The following is a 19,442-nucleotide window of genomic DNA, read 5'->3' on the forward strand; positions in this document are numbered from 1 at the left end:
ACGGAATACAGTTACTCATATTTTGTATTTTAAATACGTAACAGCGGTACATGTATTCCGTTACTCCCCAACACTGTCCGTGTTGCAGGGAGAATGGACCTCTTATGTGTCTGTGAGCGAGGAGGGAGAAAAAGGAAAAGTACGAGTTGTCATCGAGGAAAAACGGGAGCTGGAAGCATGTAAATATAATAATAACCACTTCAGCCAAGAAGAGAGCCTGACGAGCCCAGTTGTAAGTAAGCTATTAAGACTCGACTGTACGCTGTGTTCGTGTTTTCCTCCGAAAACAATAAGTTCCGTTGGAGCAGCCTTTCAACGCCTCTCTCTGTCTCTGCTAGCAAAGTTGACCCACACAACAAAGTAAAGCTATTTTTCGGCTACGAGCCGACAGGGACCCCGCCGTATTAGTCAGAGGTCCCTTTACTACGGTTCGGAGCCGTGGACCTTCAGTAATAACAGTAATAAATCACAGCAATAGTACATTCACGTTGTTGTAAAAACCATGATTATATATTAAGTAATCCAAAGTATTCAGAATACATTACTGTCATTGAGTAACGTAACGGAATACGTTACAGAATACATTTTAAGGCATGTAATCTGTATTCTGTAATGGAATACATTTTAAAAGTAACCTTCCCAACACTGATCATATCTGTTATTAACCTCTGTCTCTCTTCCACAGCATGTCTTTATCCTGTCTTCCTTCTCTCACCCCAACCAATCACAGCAGATGGCCCCGCCCCTCCCTGAGCCTGGTTCTGCCGGAGGTTTCTTCCTGTTAAAAGGGAGTTTTTCCTTCCCACTGTCGCCAAAGTGCTTGCTCATAGGGGGTCATATGGTGGTTGGGTTTTTCTCTGTATCTATGAAGCGCCTTGAGGCGACTTTTGTTGTGATTTGGCGCTATATAAATAAAATTGAATTGAATTGAATTTTGAACTAATATTTTGAAACATAGTATTCGGCACCATTTTTACTCATGTTAAGCACTCAAAGTACTCCACTACAAGTTTCAGGTAGTGTAACATCTTTTATGTTCTGTACATTATATTTTTTCAGTTACCTCAAATAAAACAGATCTGTAAATAAAGTTATTATATTAGCTGCTTTCTTTTGGTATTTGGCTGACAGCAGACTGTATCCTGGTATTGCACCATAAAATATTGAAATAATGGTACAAATCTACAACTTTTACTGCTTGGGAACCTTTTTTTCTGGCGTTCAAAAAGGTACTTTGAGGTCCTAAGAGGCACATTCAAGAACACATAGGGACAGAAGTGATATTTTACCATAGCCCCATTTTTGAGAGTGTTGCTGGTACGCGTAAAAGCAACATCCAGATGAGCTCAAAGCTGCATTGCAGAACACTGCAGTGTCAATTATGTTTGCTTATATTTAGAAGCTTATATTTGCTTCACCTATGAGTGGTTTTAATGTTGCAGCTGACTGCTGTATGCTTCTTGGCATCAACAAACCTCATAATATGCTGAGGGTAATTTAACCATACAGCTAAAGGAATCTGGCACATGGTATTGCGCATCAAGGGCAACTGCAGATTAGGCCGTCATCTTGTGAGACAAAGGAAAGGGTAAACATGAGGAGAATTCCTCTCAGGATATTAAAAATGCTTCTCTTCATTCCTATGGAACCTGAACACAGATCAGTGGAGACAGTAATTTCCACAACACAGACGCAGTGTGGTCTGACTTTTCCAGAAACATCCCAGAGCTGCATAACAATACACAGGGCAGGTGTAGCATTTTTCATTCATTTCAGGTTTGCTGAGATGCCTGTATGCCACTAGACCGGAGGCGACACAGTGACAGTCTCCAACATGTGTTTCCTGCAGCATCGTCTTTTATCTTCTTTTATCTTTTGTCTCCTTCTGCCTTTGATCTCTGCTGCCTCCAAAATCAATCAAACGTGGAACTGAATTGAACAGAAATTATTAACAAAAATGTATTTTCCTATTTGGAGACTACACTCTGCACATAATGTGTGCAGTGTGCTTCCCTGCTGCTGTAACTCCAGCAGTGAGGTCAGTAAAAGCTGTTTGCAATTTCTCTGTTTAGTCTTGAGTGCAATAGGCATCTCTTTATATTTCCTTACTTCCCTCCTTGCTTGCGCTTCAATTGGTTTAAAAGCTTAAACCCCCCTTAAAACCAGAGATTGGAGGCTTCTTCACATAGTGACAGTGCTGGATTAACGTTCAAGGGGGCCCTCGGGCAAAACTTTCTGGTCCCCAGTGACTCCACTATAGTAACCCAGAAGGAACTCCCCACAGAAGCCAAATCTGTGCTGAGATCGAGGGGCTGTGAAGACCACAGCAATCTGACCGTCCAGTAAAGCTCTATGGATGGCGATGCCGTCATTCTGGGAAAGCTTAATCCCATCAAAATGAAAGAGTTAAATCACATGAGAGCTTTGCATTGGACTTGCAGTGAACCTGGTTCCAAACCATACCAATAACATGTGCATCCAAAGGTCTGTGATTCAGGCTCTCCTGATGGTAGACCACATGTATGGCTGAGGCTCAGCTGCTCTGGTATCTCTGGGCTGATACTGAACCCCGAGTGTGTGTGTGCGTGCGTGTGTGACATTGGGTGAATGAGACTTGCAGTGTGAATGCTGGAGAAACAGAAACATACTACAGAGCTGCTCATCAGAGTACTCAGATTACATTAGCTTTTAACGAGAAACTACAGCCATACTCAAGTATTTTTGCTACTTTTTCTAATAAACATTCCACTACTTGTTTTTTTAAACATCTAAATCAATAGTTAAATAAAGCTTTGTAAATTTCTCCAGTAAATAAAAAACAAGCAAACATCAACAACAAGCAAAAAACATTCAAAGAATCCCACCCACCCCCTAAATTCCACACAGGTGCGAGTGGGGGCTATAGTAGGATAGACCTCAGTGTTTCATTCTACATACACCTAACACACAATGTCAGCCATTAAATAAATGCACCATGAAAGCTGTCGTGCTGCTGGAATAAAACCACAGCCGTCGTAAAAAGAAAGTAAATTAAATTCTTTGGTTTTACATATCAGGACATATTAAAAATCACCTGGCAGTTCTTAAAACTACGTACATACAAACATGACATATTACACTATTATTATTTATTTCATAAAAACTAGACCAAGATGAGCTGGGTGACAAATGAGGCACAACATCACCTTGAGAATTAAGAGGGTGAGTAGCAGCCAGGTGTGCAAATCAAACACACCTGATTTATTGATCATCAGCAGGTTTGATCAGCTCTATAAAATCAGTTTGCTGATCTGGGTCAGTTTCATAAGCGCTCCTGAGACATTCATGTGTAATGTGTGTGTTGGCAGCAGCAGGCAGGAGAGGGCAGCAGACATCTGCAGCTCAGGGAGGGGCTCGTTATGTCTGGCTCTCTATCTCTGGCTGATGAATTCTTCATTAAAACAATATGTTCACGCTGTGCTGTTACAAAGTTATCACATAAAATTTCAATTAACTGGGGCTCGATGATCTCAATGAGATGATCTTTTACAGCTAAAAAGTCCCTCTGCACAGCCTGCTGGAGCCTTTCCAGAGCTGCGGCGCGCACGGAAAAACCAGTCCACCAGTGAATAACAAAGGGAAGTCAGACGCTGCACGGGGATTTAGATGTTCAAAGGCGCAGCTTACGCCTCTGGGCCATGCAGGGCCCCCTTGAGTCGGAGAATGAAATCTGTTGTTTAACAAGCCTTTATTGGAATCCACACTTCTACCGAATGTTGAAGATCAGGGACAAACAGAAACCCACAGCGGCGGTACATGAGCCAGCGATGAACACAATCCCAGAGAATTTTTGTCAGTGAAGCCATATCAGAGTTTATGATTCCCATATTGGTATAACAAAATCCACTGGCTGTGTGTGTTTGTCTGTGTCTGTTATGTGTGTGTGTGAACAGTCTGAGCAGGGATACGCTGAGCTTTAAGTGGTGGATATAACACTTAAAAGCTGGTTGCCTTTAGTGCCCTCAGTTTCTTTTAGCTGTGTAGTTTCTAGAGGTTTATTAAGCAAAATCATAGTTTGCAGCAGGAGTCTGATGGGTGCTCTGAAGGGCCGGACGCTGCCTCTCAGCTCTGGTGTGCAACTTAAGATTTAATCGCACAAACTGAAACTCATTAGACAATAAATGACTTTAATTTAACTCTTGTGTTTATTATTTGTATTTTATGTTGCACGTTTGTCCTAATCACGGCCCTTTAGCTTAGCCTGTGTTACAGACGGGACGTAAGTCACTACAATAAGAAGTGACGTGTTAAAAACAGTAAACGTTCTCCAGAGCAGCCACAGATCACGCTTTGCTCGTGTGCTTTTTGATTTTTAATGGGGTTTTCTTGCTTTGCTGCCCCAACCCTGATTTTTTCAAGCCCGCTTTTTAACCTTCTGAATTTGATCTGAATTCCCACAACAAAGACTTTTATAAATGGATATCAGTATTGAATCCCACAATGCCAACTAAGTCCCAGTGATGGTGTGGTCAGAGGAACTTGAAATACTTTTAAATGTTATAAATAAAATCAGCATATTCTGTGCAAGTGGAAATTTTTAGCATTTCTTATGTTTATTGAATTTCAGCTATGGTGGGAGAAAGTATAAGATTTATTCATTTTTGGACTGAATATCTGTGGCTTGCAAAATTCTCTAAAAGCACAGCAGCAACAGCACTGAGCAACGCAAGGCCAGATGCAGAGTCTGACAATGTTACCAGATCCTGTGAAAAGAATGTTTACTAATGTTTCATTGTTACTATTCTTTGTGAAGACTATTAGCACAATAACAACTATCATGCACTAAACCATAGACGGGATAAATCTGGCTCTAGATTACAGATCTGAAAAGTGAAGCCAATGTGGAAGTGCTTTAAAGCTGCACCGAAGGCCACCAGAGAGCTGTGGTTGCAAAAAGACTTTAAAATTGCTCTCTGCTCTGACCTCTTTATTCATATTTGATGAGTTTATGAGCTCAGCCACTCACTTTGGGATATAGTGAATAAAAAACACGAGTCTCTTTTGTAAAATCACTCTATGTGTCAGCGTGATTGTCTTATATTCTTTGGATAATGGTTAACTAGTGATTGACAAGTTAATCGTGAGCTGCTCAGACCCATCGCTTTTTATCCCCTCTGTGCAGAAAACAAAGAGCAGAGCTCTGTGCTGAAAAGCTACGTCACTGCAGCTGTGAGCACATAGACGTTACCACGATCACGCGTCTCCATGGATTCCTTTGACGCTGTGTTCACACCAAATACAAAGTCTACTTTGCTCTCCATTTATTATAGTTTTTATGGTCAAATAATCTTTTCTTTGTTCTTTGCTTTCAGTTAAGTTTCAGTTATTTTCCAGAGTCAATGGTTTGTTTGCTTTTTGTTTCTGTGCAGTTGTCTTCCTGTTGTTAATATGGAGTGTTTGTCAGATGAAAGAATTTTAGAAAAGCTGCTACACAAGTCTGACTTTACCACAGCCTCGTTAGGCAGGTTGTATTAACATTTTCTCTACATTTTTATTTCATTCTAGTTATCTCTCCAGTTTTATCTGAAGTCCACTTTTATTTCTATTTCCAGTTAACTAATTTGTTTTCACGCTCATGTTTTAGTGAACTATAGTAACAATAGGCAGAATATCTTTAAATCAAAAGCCAGCTCAATTCATTAGGACAGATACAATTGTAAAAGAAATGCTACAAAAATATGTACATTTATAAATTGTCTGTGAGCTGAAGAAAACCGTTTCCATGTTTTTCGTATTGTAAATCTTGTTTAGTGTTGCTGATTTGTGATTGGTGGGTTTGTGACAGATGAGGACAGCTGTTGGTGTCAGCTCAGCACTGATGTCATGAAGCTGCTGTGATGTTCTCTTCGGACCAGCTCCATCTTTCACCAGGTCAGCGTTTGGCTGCTGCTTGCTTGAATAGTAAGAAGAGGGGGAGCTGTGTAGCATTTGTCCTCTTGTTGTCTCCGTGTGTGTAAATGTGGTGCACTCACAGTATTTGCCTTGAAGCATGAATACAAAATCCTGAATTTACTCTCTCAGCCTGACCCAAATGTCAAAACCTCCAGTGAATTGACACTGCTCCTGGTTAACCTCACATTGACTTCCACCCGACCGCAAACCTCATTTTGCATTACCTCTCACCTACATCGTAGGAGCCCAGCCCCCCCCCCCAATAAAAACAAACCCAAAAACTAACCTCCAGCTCCTCAGCTACCACAGGGCTCCTGGTGGAGGTGCTGAGGGAGCAGCGAGAACATTGTTTGAACTACAGTAAAGCACAGCTCCCTTCAGCTCCCAGATCAAAGGCAGAGGATTACCAACAGCCTGCTGTAATGAGACCACGATGACTTGAAATTACTGGGACTGCTTGGTACACTCTCCCCCAACCACAGCACTGTTACAAAGACTGCGGTGGAACACCCTGAGAAAGACAACAGTAATCTAGTAATGTGGGTTTCTCTGCATGTAAACTTGTCCTCGTCTGCTCGCTGCACCGTGTGCGATACCGCCACAGAGCCCGAGCTGGTGACACAAGTCGGCTTTCTGGTGTGTGGTCAGTGCAGGTCAACCAGAGATGACCTATTTTTATTTATTGTCATTGTCAAGAACAATGAAATTGCGTTTGGGGCTTCCATACAACCCAAAAAAAGAAGAAAATAATAAATACCCCTTAAAACCCAAGTGTACATATTTAACCCAGTGTGACTCCAATGCAATAAGACAATCCTTAGCAATAATGTTCGTAGAAATTCAGACAAAGACCTGAGAAACATGACAAAATACAACAATGCAACCCATTCAATATTATTGTACTGTGAGATATGATATCAGATATGATAGTTATCTATTTAAGAAAGAGGGGGGGGGGGCAGGAGGGGGAAGAGAATAAAGATATGATGCACCAATGCAGACCAGTTCATTGCTATTAAGAAGTTGGATATGGTTATTGTCCGTGAGAGGGGGGCAGAGAGTTCAGGAGCCTCACAGCCAGTGGATACAGGCTGTTGGCCAGTCTGGATGTTCTGGCCTGTATAGACCTGTACCTTCTCCCTGAGGGCAGCAGATGGAAAAGGTGGCGCGCAGGGTGATGTTGGTCCCGCAGGATACTGTGCACCCTCCTCAGACAGCGAGTGGGGAAGATATTACTGATCTCTGGCAGACTTGTTCCAATAATTCTGCCAGCTTCTTTCACCACCCGCTGGAGTGCTTGCTGATCGGCCTTGGTGCAGCTGGGGAACCACACTAGAAATCCATACGTCAGAACGCTGCTGATGGCACAGTTGTAGAAGTTCAACATCAGAGATCTGGGAATGTGTGCGCTCCGCAGTCTCCTCAGGTAGTAGAGGCGCTGTTGGGCCTTCCGTACAACTGAGGTGAACCAAACCCTGCTCGTCCCCGTGATTTAGACTATGATGCAGTGCGTTTGTGTCACGAGTCCAGGTCTGATGTCAGGCTGTTATTTTATTTATTTTGAAAGGGACAAAACAGACAAAGACAGGAAAGCAGAGGAGAAAGAACAAGTGTTCACGCATACTCACTATAAGTCGAGTAAACTGGAGGTTTACAGAAAAGAACCCCCCCCCCCCCCCCCCCACTCATTAAAGCATCACATACTTCACAGAGTAAACACACAGCACATGACTGAATCATTTTTCTGTTTCTTAAGTAATGTTTTCATAAAAGATAATATTAGATGAAGTTGTTTTTGCTCTAAATGTCAGCATAACTATCTTATAACAGGTTAGTTTTTTCAATGATATAAAAGAATAATAAATTCCAGAGGCCTTGATGTGTGATGCTTTGTGCGTTCTCTTTATTTCCATTAAGATTTTACAACCAGTGTGTGAACAAATGTATAATATTACAAACCAGTTTCACAGTGAGACGCACATTAATCCTCATTTCATCATGTAAAATGTGTTTGTGGCCAACGGTTCATTCACTCGTGTGTGTTCATGCTGCTCCAGTCATCTGCATTTCTAAGCACACGTGGTGTAAAATTAATTACAGTTTCAAACTGGTAACAAACCAAAATGGAGATTTGCGACATTGTCTTGTCTCAAAAACGCAGATGATATCGTGGGAACTGGATGAAATTGTCTAAATTTGATATTCTTCCCCTTTCCCAGCGTGCTACACTCATCATCGTCATCTCAGGTCTAACATGTTAATTTAGCTTCACGTTATTAATTCATCTGGGCTCTTGCGTGTTTGAGCTGCTGTGTGAGCGCGAAGCAGCCGCTCTGCAGCCGCTCTGCAGCGCGGCTCGCACCGGCGCCGTAATTACAGCAGGATTTCTGACGTTCCCCGGCGCCTGGCTCCTATCGCAGGAGATGTGAGGGGAGAGTGACACGCTGCCTTGCATGTTCTCCTCGGGGAACACTTATCAAAACAATACGCCAGCCATCATTCAAACACAGCCCTGCACACTTTGCCACTTTGAAGTCTCCCCGTCCTCTTGTTTTTTTAATCTCCCCCTTGCCTTTTCTCTCAGTCCCACTCTCTAATCCCACTGTAACGATGGGGATTTTGCACAATTCACATCCATTTGCTCGTACAAACACGACACTTCATCAACAAATAACAATACGCTCAGACCAACTGCTGAATGGGAAGTCTAAATGGGTTCGAGCGCTGGCGCTGCCATGCATCTCTGCCTCCGTGTTGCCAATCCCTGTAAAAAGTTAATGTAAGCAGGATTCACAGGGAGCTGCCGGTGATGAAATTATGGTGTAACTGATACCAATGTGCCATAGTAAGAGGAGTGCATGGCCGCCTGTGTCTTTGAAGAAGGCTCTTCCCATCCCACGATGCACTGCTGGAGAAGGCTCCTGTATGGTTCTACAGTACAAACGGACAGATGGAGGGCAATACTGCACAGAGAGCAGGCAATCGTTTTACCGCAACACACAAAAAGCCTGAATTCATTGTGGATTGCACTCCAAGCTGAAATAGCGTGGACCAAACATATAGGCTGTGTACAGTACGCAGTAAAGAGGCTGACGGCAAACGTCTCCTCAGGAATATTCACGTCTTCAAATTCATTTAATAATAAAATGCATTATTTATTATCGTATTTATTAACATGTCGACCTTTTTCCTGTCTGCTATCAGTGTGTCATTTTCTTTAAGGTCATTGGCAGCAGATTCATTATGACGTCCTTGTAACTTCCTTCATCTCCGCGACCTGCTATGATTACAGATTCATGTGTGACTAAAGAAGCGTATCATGCATAATAAAAATCTGCACCGTCTGCAAAAAAAAGCAAGAGTGTAAACAATACGGGTGCGAGGGCTCTGAGGGGGAGTCCGTGAAAAACCCACGGCTCCGGGGATGCCAAAAAAAACATGTTTTCAAGTGGGGGTGAACCAGTGTTGCCTATTACTATAGCAACAGGAAGACCTGGCTGCTTCAATCAGCTTTTGGTTTGTCGGGGAGGCAGAGGATAGGCAGAGGAGCTGCAGCCGGGGAGCCACGCTGAGAGACATTCTGGTTTTACTAATGAGGGCAGCGGGACCCGCGGGTGGTGTAACCCAGCCTGTCCGACCCCCCCGCCTCATCCTACCTGTCACTGCGGCCGTGATGTACACAAGCAGCACAGAGGTCAAGCAGAGTGACAGCCAAGACAGAGGCTGTTACAGGTTTTCTCCGTTTGCCAGGACACGTTTTTTGAAACCTGTCAGCCTTTTGTCAAAAATGTAACCCAGCTGTCAAACTGTATTCCACAAATGTCCGGCTCCTCTGGCAGAACCCAACAATAATCACCGAACAGTTTTATCTCAAAGCTACACACTGTTTCCAGCTCACACAACAGTATCATTATTCTAAACTGCTCCTCCCTCAGGTCCAAGTAAAAACACCCAAAACCCACGATAAATGTCGGCTTTGTATGTTGTACTTCTGTCATCTGCAATTACACAGCATTACGTTCATGCAGCATTACAGCATGTTGCATGAAACAAAGCTAAAAATTGTTGGTTCACAAATCTGTAAAATTAACTGCAGAAAAAAATCTGAATTGCTGAGACAAATTCTTTGAAATCGTCGGCGTTTTTCTTTAAACGCAATGTTCAAAAAACCTCCGACCCTTCTGAAAAATGTAACAATCACATCTACACACCTTCATCTGCTCACACGCACGGCCAGGACAATAACAGCACCACTGAGCATTTGTTATAAAAAAGCTGGAAAACAAAATGTTCTGATATAAAAAGAAGAAGAAAAATAAAATAATAATAAAAATCCATGCTCCAGATGAGAGAGTCTTATATTACGTTATTGTTCAAATGTATCTAGGATAAAGTCTTTGTTTCATTACGTGAGTAATGCAAATATCAGAGAGGGTCTGTCTGCACCGTGGGTTACGATCTCACGAGTGTTTTCTGTCTAACATTCACGATCCACTGACTGCATCAGGAGCAACTCCAGGTTCAGCAAAGTGCTCAAGGGAACTTCGGTAACAGTCTGAAGCAGCCGGGGATCAAACCACCGACCTCCTGATTACTAAATGACCTGCCCCGCCCCTGGAGCCAAAGCCACCTCGACAAAAGGTGGTTGAATGATTTCAGAACAAATGCGTCCTTATGAGATTACAACCAAACAAAAAAACAAAGTTTAAGAGTTGGCACTTTTTCAGTGTGTGTGTTTCAAACATGCTGCAACGTTTCATACTGCAAATGTGTTGTATAATACAAGCTGCTGTGTGTTTACTGGCTTAATTAACACATATTTATTTTTATGTGAAAAATCACAGTATCTACATCTCTAGTATAAACAGGCGTGAAGCATATTTCACATATGAAACATTGGTCAGGACGGAGGAAAGCAGGAGCGTTGAACCTGCAGTACAGTCGCGGTTAAGCGTTGCATTCGGCTGAACCTTTATTATTGTTACTGGCTGTGATGAACTGACTGCAGACACTGCTCCTGGACATTTTGTGTGTTATCAGTTTAAAAAATGCAGAAAATTTATGTTACAGAGAAGCTGTTCGTCCTCGCAGCACAGAAGGCTTTTCCACATGCACATTTCAGAGGATATTTCATTTCATCAATAAGTTTTAATCAGTCAAACGGTGACAGTCAGCTACATTAAAGAAGTATGTGTTTCGCATTTCCACTGCAGTTGTAAGATTTCTTTGTTTTACACTTGATTAAAGTTCATGATTTAATAAAGAGGCTATTGTGAGGGACGTCGAGCAGGAATCAGATTGTGCTGTGAGAGAAATGTGTGTGTGTCTGTGTGCACGCACACGCATGTATGTGTAAAAGGCACTAAAGACAAATAATGATATGGTTCAGTGTGACTGTAAGGACCTCGTAGGTTTTCTTCATGTGCGCTAGAGAAACACAATCACTCCAAACTCCAAGTGACAACAGTTAATGACTTTGTTCAAATGTACACACACTTCTTACAGTTACACACAGTTACTGTTACACGTGCCAAATACACGCTGATGTGACAATTTCAAAACATTACCTTCAAAAATGTTCACGTATGTTTTGGCTTCAGGAGACCTTGTTACATATTCAAGTGTGTGCAAGTATTTTGTCATGTTGGTGCAAGTTTTGTCTCTAAATGCTGTTCAGAGTCCTGCATGTCGCCAGCATCACGAAGCGTGCAGCAAAGCTCAGTGATGTCATCTCTGCAATGTAAAACCAGTGAGAAACACTACAGTCACAATCAGTGCACACAGGCAACAAAGTAAAGGTGTTCAGCTGAACACACACACACACGCACACACACACACACACACACACACACACACACACACACACACACACACGCTGGCCTCTGCTAGGCCTCCCCCTACGTTTACTCTCACTCTGTGTCTGTGCGAGCTTCCTGTCCCACACCTGTGTGTACCTCAGGTCTCTTTTACACGGTCACATAAAAAACGAAATGTTCTTCCATCAGATTTTGAACAGGTGTGGAGATAAACAGGTAATCAGCATGTTGATGACCCGTCTTAGTTTTTGTGAACCGATGAAGCTAAAAGTGAAACATTTTCATGGCATAAATATTTGATATAGTTCCAGCACTGATTTTTCCTTTCAAATTCAAATTCAAATTCTATTTGTCACGTACACAGTCATACACAGTACGATGTGCAGGGAAATGCTTAGACAACTGCTCGTGACCTAAAGAGAACAAAAAAGGAAAAGGCTATGAATAAGATAGGAAATAAATATGAAAATTAAAAAGGGTAAATTTAACTAGGAAGGAATAAAATAAAATATAAAAATTAAAGTTAAAAATGAAATAACTGTACAACACAAATTAGAATGAAGGGTAAATTTAACTGGGAAGAATAAGATAAAATATAAAAATTAAAGTTGAAAATAAAACAACTGTACAACAAAATACACAATATAGAACTATGTGAGAATGTATGAGAAATATAAATATATATACACAATAACAGCAGCTGTACAAGTAAGTCCTTACGCCTCTCAGTGGGATTAAGTTAGTAAAACTTACAAATAATGAGCTGAAATTCCTGACGTTTTATTGTATTTGTACTCAGATTCGTTCTTTTTAATTTGCTTGTGTGTTTTGGAAACATTTGCGGGACTTGCATGATTCTTGTTTGAGCTGCAGGCTCACCTCACTGCGTCCCATATTTGCTACATGATGGTAAAAGAAACACAACCTCAGTAACTTCACAGTGAATATAATGTGTTACTATAGCACAACATGAAAAACACAATGGTTACTGTCTTGCTTTGCTATGAAGGACTTTCACTAATGCTTCTCAGCCAACCGGCGTCACACTCGCTGACATGACGTGAGACAAACCACAGAACGAAGTGAACGTCAACCTTTGTGTTTGTTAAACAAGTTAGTCTTAGTTAAGTCGGTCAATAATAGTAAGTTTAATGAACTCAAAAAGGAAGAAAATGTCTTTTAAACCCAAAACATTGAAGTAAGTAGAACAGAGCCAACACTACTTAATTACACTGAATGAATTACTTCCAGATATTTGAGTCTTTAAACAAGCTCCCTGAAAGCTTTACTGCAAAACAGCAGCAACAACTGATGCTCGGTAACGATGTGCAGGAAGCCAAACACATATTATCATTATAACGTACTCTCTCTAATTTACAAAGACTCCAAAATCATTTCTTTTTTCACTAAAAACAAATTCTAATGAATACGACTTAATAATAATGTTTGCCAGCTGTCTGCGACCTTCCTGTGTGGAGTTTACATGTTCTCCCTGCATCCGCTCTCCCTGCGCTCAGTCCAAAGACATGCTTGTTAGGTTAACTGGTGATTCTCAGTTGGCCCTAGGACTGAATGTGTGTGTGTGTGTTGTTAGCTCTGTGATGGACTGGCAGCCTGTCCAGGATGTCTTGTGCCTTTCGCCCTGTGTCATTTGGGAGAGGCTCCAGCCCAAAGGCAACTCTAAGCAGAATAAAAAATCAGAGGAGTACTTTTCACTTCTGCATCTTGCTGACTTTACAGATCTGTGTGAGAACGGTGCGTTAACATGCTGAAAAGTTTCATTTAAAAAAACAGTGCAGACAGTTTGTATTATTCTTTAATTAGGCACCATTCAGGTTTCACCCACACGTGAACTCTTCAAACCGGCTGTGATGTGTTTACCTCGTGGAATGAAATCCACATAATTATTATTGTTCTTGTGTGTGTGCTTATGGCCATGAGCGCGCTCATCACCTCTGTGCTACACATACTGTCCGTTTCATTCATTTGCCAAGAAAGAGAAAACATAATAAACAAAATGTGATCCTATTAGTTTGTAACCTTATTTGGTGTTGTTGTTATGTGAGGAATGAGTAAGCAAACAGGTTACTCACACAATGTTTTCTTTAGTGTTAAAGAGTACACAAAACCTCTGTGCAGTTTGTAAATCTGTCTGTGAGGTCCTTCCACTGTTGGCGGTTCCACTCAACCTCAAGCAGCTGACAGAATTCACAATTTACATGTTTATTATTTAGTTATTATTATTTTTCTTTGGAATATTTAGCAGATAAACTCTGTGGAAACTGTAACAAACACAACACAAGTGCTCACACAGATCTTTCATATTTCTTACTTTAAACTACAAATTATGTATCGAACTTTAACACTTCTGCTCACCATGTAGTTATGTTTTAACAGAAGTTCGATAAAGTATCTTAAACTAACTAAACTAACAGACATGAATAGCCCGCAGCGTAAAAAAAAGAGTAAAAATGTTTGTGGGAGTTTTTGCTGGAGGTCAGACTTCGTCTCCTCACCACACCTTGGCCACTTCCTTTCCAGTTACGGCCGTGACGCGTCGCCGTTAATGCGCAATGATTAGCAATCAGTGTAAGAGTGATAGCAGGCCAATGGAAGCAGAAAAGTTCCCCTTCATAAACCAATGGTGCGGCCACATTGTTAACGCGCTCAGCGAATCCCCTGCGGATCTGATGCAACAGGGCTGCAACTAAAGTTACACCTTCGAACTGCAACACGGTGTCCTTCCGCTGCGGCGCGCTGAAAACTAGTGCCTACTGTACCGTCTCACGAACGCCTCACATGTGCACGGTTTGTGTTGGAAAGAATCTGATGACGTATTTAAGTGCTGGTGTGAATGTTTAGTGCTTCAACAGACACGTGATGTTTTCTAACAAGAGATGGTAAGAAAATTTACTTTGTTTTAATTTATAAATGATTTAATGTGAAACAACAAACGAATGAATTAAAGTGAATAAAAGTGAAACGAGCTAGTGAAATAAAGTGAAGCTCGCGCACAAACGGGCTGCGGTCTCTGGATAACGGGAAAGTCCCCCAGCTTCATGACGTAACGGCCCGGTGAACTCGGTGAAGTGCGGATTAATCCCATCTGCTGTGATGCGGTCCGGGCATTAGGAGTTGGAGAAGTAGCGGATTTAAAAACTTTCTGTCTGCAAGTGTTGTCCGTTGAAATAGCGCTTCATGAAGACTCCCTGATTTCCTAAAGGGAAATGATGGCTTTTTAAACGGTGCCTGTCGTCCTCGTCAGCCTAAAGCTTCGTGTGCTTTGCTTTTTACCACTCATTCAGAAACTATGGGGTGAGTACAAGTGCCTTTTAGCCTCGTAGGAGTAAAAGAAAGTTGGGAGAAACGCGTCTTTTCTTACTTAACAAACACGTTTAGACACTTTGCAGCCAGCGTTACGCCGCGCGGTGAGTCCGGTGGTTGTTTCCCGCTGTTTGCGGGCGTTTTCGTTGCTGTGTAAAGTGACCTGGTCAAACTTGGCTTGTTACAGTGTAAACACGCTGAATGGATTCGATTTGAAAGTGCGCAACAGATGTTTCTGCCTACATTCTGTAAAATTATGTTATTTATAGAAAAAGTTAAAAAATAAGATTTGTAATCATTTTAATATTTTGAAATGTTTTTTTTTAAACTGAGAGTTTTAAATTGAAATTGTGACATCAGTCAGGAATGGCTTCAAATAAAGTCTGTTTTAAGTTGGAGGTGAAAACCTGGGTGATTCATTAAACTGAAAATGATGAAAAATTAATGTGCATTTATTTTGTAATTACCTTTTTAAAATAATAAATTAATTTTTTTTGAATTACTTAAAGTTTGAAATGGGCCGTTGGAGGCTAATAAAAAATGCAACGTTCTAATTTTTCCCTCCCGCAGGTCTTCAGGTGTTTCCAGAACTCTTTCATCCAGCCAGCGCACGGTTCGTGCTTTTGAACAATTCGATCGAAGCAGAAGACACAATGGCGGCATCGATCCTTCGCAGGAAAATTCCCCCCGTTTCCACAGGCGAGCTCAGCGCTCCCCTTCTCCGACAGGCTAGCCCCAGCCAATCACGGCCACGGACGGGGGCGGAGCCAGTGGAGAGGCAGCACTTAATTGGTGAGTTTGGCCAAGACGATTTTTTATTTTTCCACATCCCGAGGTCGGAGCCGCAGTGCAGCACGGGGCTAATGTCGTACAGTGAGTACAGCTAAGTGGATATTTATCGAATGCAGACGATGCTGTTCAATCATTTTCAGATGATCGGTTAGTTGGATGTATTGCTTAATTTAAACTATTTTATTTTTCCATTTACTCTCTCAGCCTTTGCTTATTTCACATTTTTTTTCCTTTTTTTTCTAAATTTCAAGATTTAATTTCAGTCGTTTTTTGCAAACACTTGAAAATAGAATGGATTGCTTTGCTCGTTACGTTACGCTTTCCTCTGGTTTTGAATTTTTCTAGGTGATGGTCACTCTGATTGGATGACGGAAAAAGTTGATTTGTCTTCATTTGTTTCTACGACCGAGTCTTCTCCAAGCTCATCTCTTCCGCCCTCGCCGTTAGAACAAGATGTCAAGGTGCCCTCGGATCTGGAGGTCATGACCTCTCTGCTGCAGGAGGAGCTGGCTCAGCTCGAGGACTACTTCCGCTCCGAGTCCACATCCACCGCAAACAAGTTGGAGAAATCTTCAAAATGTGATAAGGGCGCCCAAGCCATGGGCTCCCAGTCTTACTACCAGTTACCCTATGGCTCGTATGGGACCGGCCAATCAGAAGCCAGCCCTGTGGTTGTTACCTTGGCAACAGGGGAGCTGGACCTGGCCAGCTTCTGCGGCGGACCCATCAGCAGAAGCAAAATCGCAAGACCCGCTCCATACAACTACCACCACCGCTACCACCACCACAACAACGGGCGAAGAATCCTCGGCGAGACCGTGAAAGTCGCCGATGAAGTTGGACTTGATACGTGGGGCTCCAGGGGATGTTACTCAGGAAGTACAGAGCTGTCTGTGAACCACTACTCGACGCTGAAGACGGTGAGCAAGAACAGCCTGGGCAGCATCAAGAAGGTGAGAGAATGTGCTTTATCTTTGAAGGAAGAGGAGAGTTATTGTTTTTCAGAAGGAATGTTTTGCAGCGAAGAGATTGCTCGAGGTTTTTGTCTGGGTGGCTCGTACGACGGCCACCACAAGCGAGAGGGACAGTTGATGCACAATGTGAAGGTCAATGTAAGTTACGACAGCACGGGGCTTGAGGTCTTGCACTGCAGCAAAGACGGAGGACTTTCCGGGAGTATCCCCCAAGAGACAATGGTGGCCGGTGACGGATACTTCCACCAGTCCATGGCCAGCACAGAACCTTACCATAGCTTTATAGGTGACCTAGATCAGCCGTCACAAGCACAGGCTGTCGATCCCCAACACGGCCACTACCTCTACCCGGAATGCCTTGCAGACCAAAGCTACGAATGTCTGTCCAGAGGGGAGGGCGAGGGGCCGCTGCTGGGTGGCCCCATCCATCGCCCCACCCAGAGGCTAAAGGATGAGCCCTGCTCTGTGAAACCAGCTCTGGTGATGAGTGCAGTGTCTCTGGATGGCAGCAGTGGCGAGAGGAAGCAGAAGAAGAGAGACCAGAACAAAACTGCTGCTCACAGGTAAACACGCTTTGACTTTGTTCAAATGTGCAGGATGTGATGGAAATAGTAGTTTAAATGTACAGCATGGTGTTGCATAAAGCAGCCACCGCATTGCTTTAAATGTCCTGAAAAATGTAGGAGGGACGTGGAAAGTCCCTCGCTGTCTGCCAAATGCAGCCCCACCTCAGCAGTCCTACAAGTCTGGCAGCTCGGCATGTTTCACTTAAAATAGCAAGCACAGTTGTAGTCTACAGTGGGTTTTTCAGTTGTACAATAACTACAGTTGGTTGTTGCAGGGTCCACCTTATGTAAATGTAAAGCGCCTTGAGGCGACTGTTGTTGTGATTCGGGACCGTGTGAATAAAGTTGAATTGTCTCAAGGGAGGGAGCTGTTTGCCTCTGCGTCATTTAGCTTCAGAGGCCACGCACGCTCAACTCCACATTAAAGTTGCAAGGCAGCAAAATCTGTGAAACCAACCACACACGTTGTTCCTAATTGCAGGTACAGGCTGCGTAAGAGGGCGGAGCTGGACTCTCTGGAGGAGGAGCTGCACGGTCTCGAGGGGCAGAACCGGGAGCTTCGTGACAAGGCGGAATCGGTGGAGCGAGAAATACAGTACGTCAAAGATTTACTCATCGAGGTCTACAAGGCTCGCAGCCAGCGGCTCAAACAGGACGGCAGTGCCTAAAAGAAAGAAAGGAGCCCGACGCCCACGCCGACCTCACCTCCAAACCTGCCCAGCCAGCACCAAGAGAAAAATCAAGTCAAGAGCACCAACTGGTTTTTGTCTCACAAATGGTAGTTTGCATGATTTTGGTAGTTCTTTTCTTAAAAACAAATAAAATGATGTAATTGTTCTGAGAGGATGACTGATCGTACAGACCAGACGTTTCCAAATGGGTGACCTAACTATAACCAGCCTTAGCCAGGCGGCTTCCAGAGGAGATGCTGAACTTGTCCGTGACCACTGTGATCCGAACTGCACTCGCAGCCTTGTGACGACTGAGTTTGCGCTCACGACGAAGGATCGTTTACAAAACGCTCTTTGAATTAGTAGTAGTGACTGAATTTACTTGTGGTTTTTTGTGACATGCGTCAGCAGCAGCAGCAGCATCGAGGCAGAACCATGCGAAATCTAGATTTTATTTTCTATTTTATTTTTACTTAATGATGTTCATTTATCATTTGCTTACAACAATCAACCGAATAAAGGGATTGCTGGAAAACTTGTAACATGCTCTACAAATATTCATTATCAGCAACATTTAGAGAATTTGTATTGCTAAACTGTTGAGTATTTACACCTCTTTACCCAATGCATGTTTGATTTTGGAAAAGCATGTGCGAGTGTTATTTGAAGGCAATATTCTGTTAACTGCATGGCTTCAAGATCTCCACTGCGTCAGTTTCACTGAGTTGACTTCCTCCCTCTCATCAGCTGGCGACTTTTCTCCCTCCGTCAGTGTGATTCATGCTCAGGTTTTGCTTTCTGCTCCGAGACACGAGCGTTCGCTGGCTTTCTTTTGTCCTTCTCCCTCTCTTCCGGCTGTATTTTGCGAATGAACAATCACCTGTTGACGCAACAATAAACGGTTGTTGGGTACGACTTTGTGGGAATTTTGTTTTCAATTGATCAATTTGATGTATCTGAAATTCAGGTCCTTTTAATAGTCGATGTCAATGTCAGGAAATGAAACATCAGGTCAATGACAGCCAAATAAACCAGTTATGTAGTATCATCCACCTTTGCCTTTGACTGTTTTTCTGCTCACGACACCCTGAGCCCCGTTCGGCCCAGTGCGCACACAGCGAATAAGAGCGGGCTGGGATTAAGAGATGGAGATGAAAGCCCCCGTGCCCCTCCCTTTATGTTTCCACCCTGCCCCCAAACTGCAGGTCTCAGCCCTCTGATTTTGGCTGCAGTGCAGTCAGTCTTAGTCCCAGGATTCATCGCTGGATGGCAGGCTCTGACTGACACCTGACCATTTTGTGAGAAAACAACCTTATTCCCTGGAGCCTGAGGAGCTCGCACCGAGTCCAAACAACCGCTCAATCGGAG

General features: G+C 42.8%; 1 protein-coding gene across 2 annotated transcripts; it reads left to right on the forward strand.

The window, feature by feature from the left end:
- The first annotated feature begins 14,440 nt into the window (after positions 1–14,440).
- atf5b (activating transcription factor 5b) lies at positions 14,441–19,126 on the forward strand. 2 transcript variants are annotated; one of them, XM_026193394.1, is made up of 4 exons: positions 14,441–14,647; positions 15,642–15,863; positions 16,209–17,400; positions 17,885–19,126. In XM_026193394.1, the coding sequence occupies exons 2-4, from the start codon at positions 15,725–15,727 to the stop codon at positions 18,069–18,071; spliced, it is 1,518 nt and encodes a 505-aa protein (XP_026049179.1). In that variant the 5' UTR covers positions 14,441–14,647; positions 15,642–15,724; the 3' UTR covers positions 18,072–19,126. The 2 variants fall into 2 exon arrangements, with proteins under 2 accessions (XP_026049179.1, XP_026049178.1); XM_026193393.1 differs by lacking the exon at positions 14,441–14,647 and adding an exon at positions 14,843–15,062.
- The last annotated feature ends 316 nt before the right edge of the window (positions 19,127–19,442 follow it).

The sequence above is a fragment of the Astatotilapia calliptera genome, chromosome 14, assembly GCF_900246225.1.
Source record: "Astatotilapia calliptera chromosome 14, fAstCal1.2, whole genome shotgun sequence".
NCBI lineage: Eukaryota > Metazoa > Chordata > Actinopteri > Cichliformes > Cichlidae > Astatotilapia > Astatotilapia calliptera.

Excerpts from the sequence above, each read along its gene's own strand:
- atf5b (XM_026193394.1), top strand. The coding sequence starts at position 15,725 with ATGGCGGCATCGATCCTTCGCAGGAAAATTCCCCCCGTTTCCACAGGC. Across the intron at positions 15,864-16,208 it reads GGAGAGGCAGCACTTAATTG|GTGATGGTCACTCTGATTGG; the intron begins GTGAGTTTGGCC and ends GAATTTTTCTAG. Across the intron at positions 17,401-17,884 it reads AACAAAACTGCTGCTCACAG|GTACAGGCTGCGTAAGAGGG; the intron begins GTAAACACGCTT and ends TCCTAATTGCAG.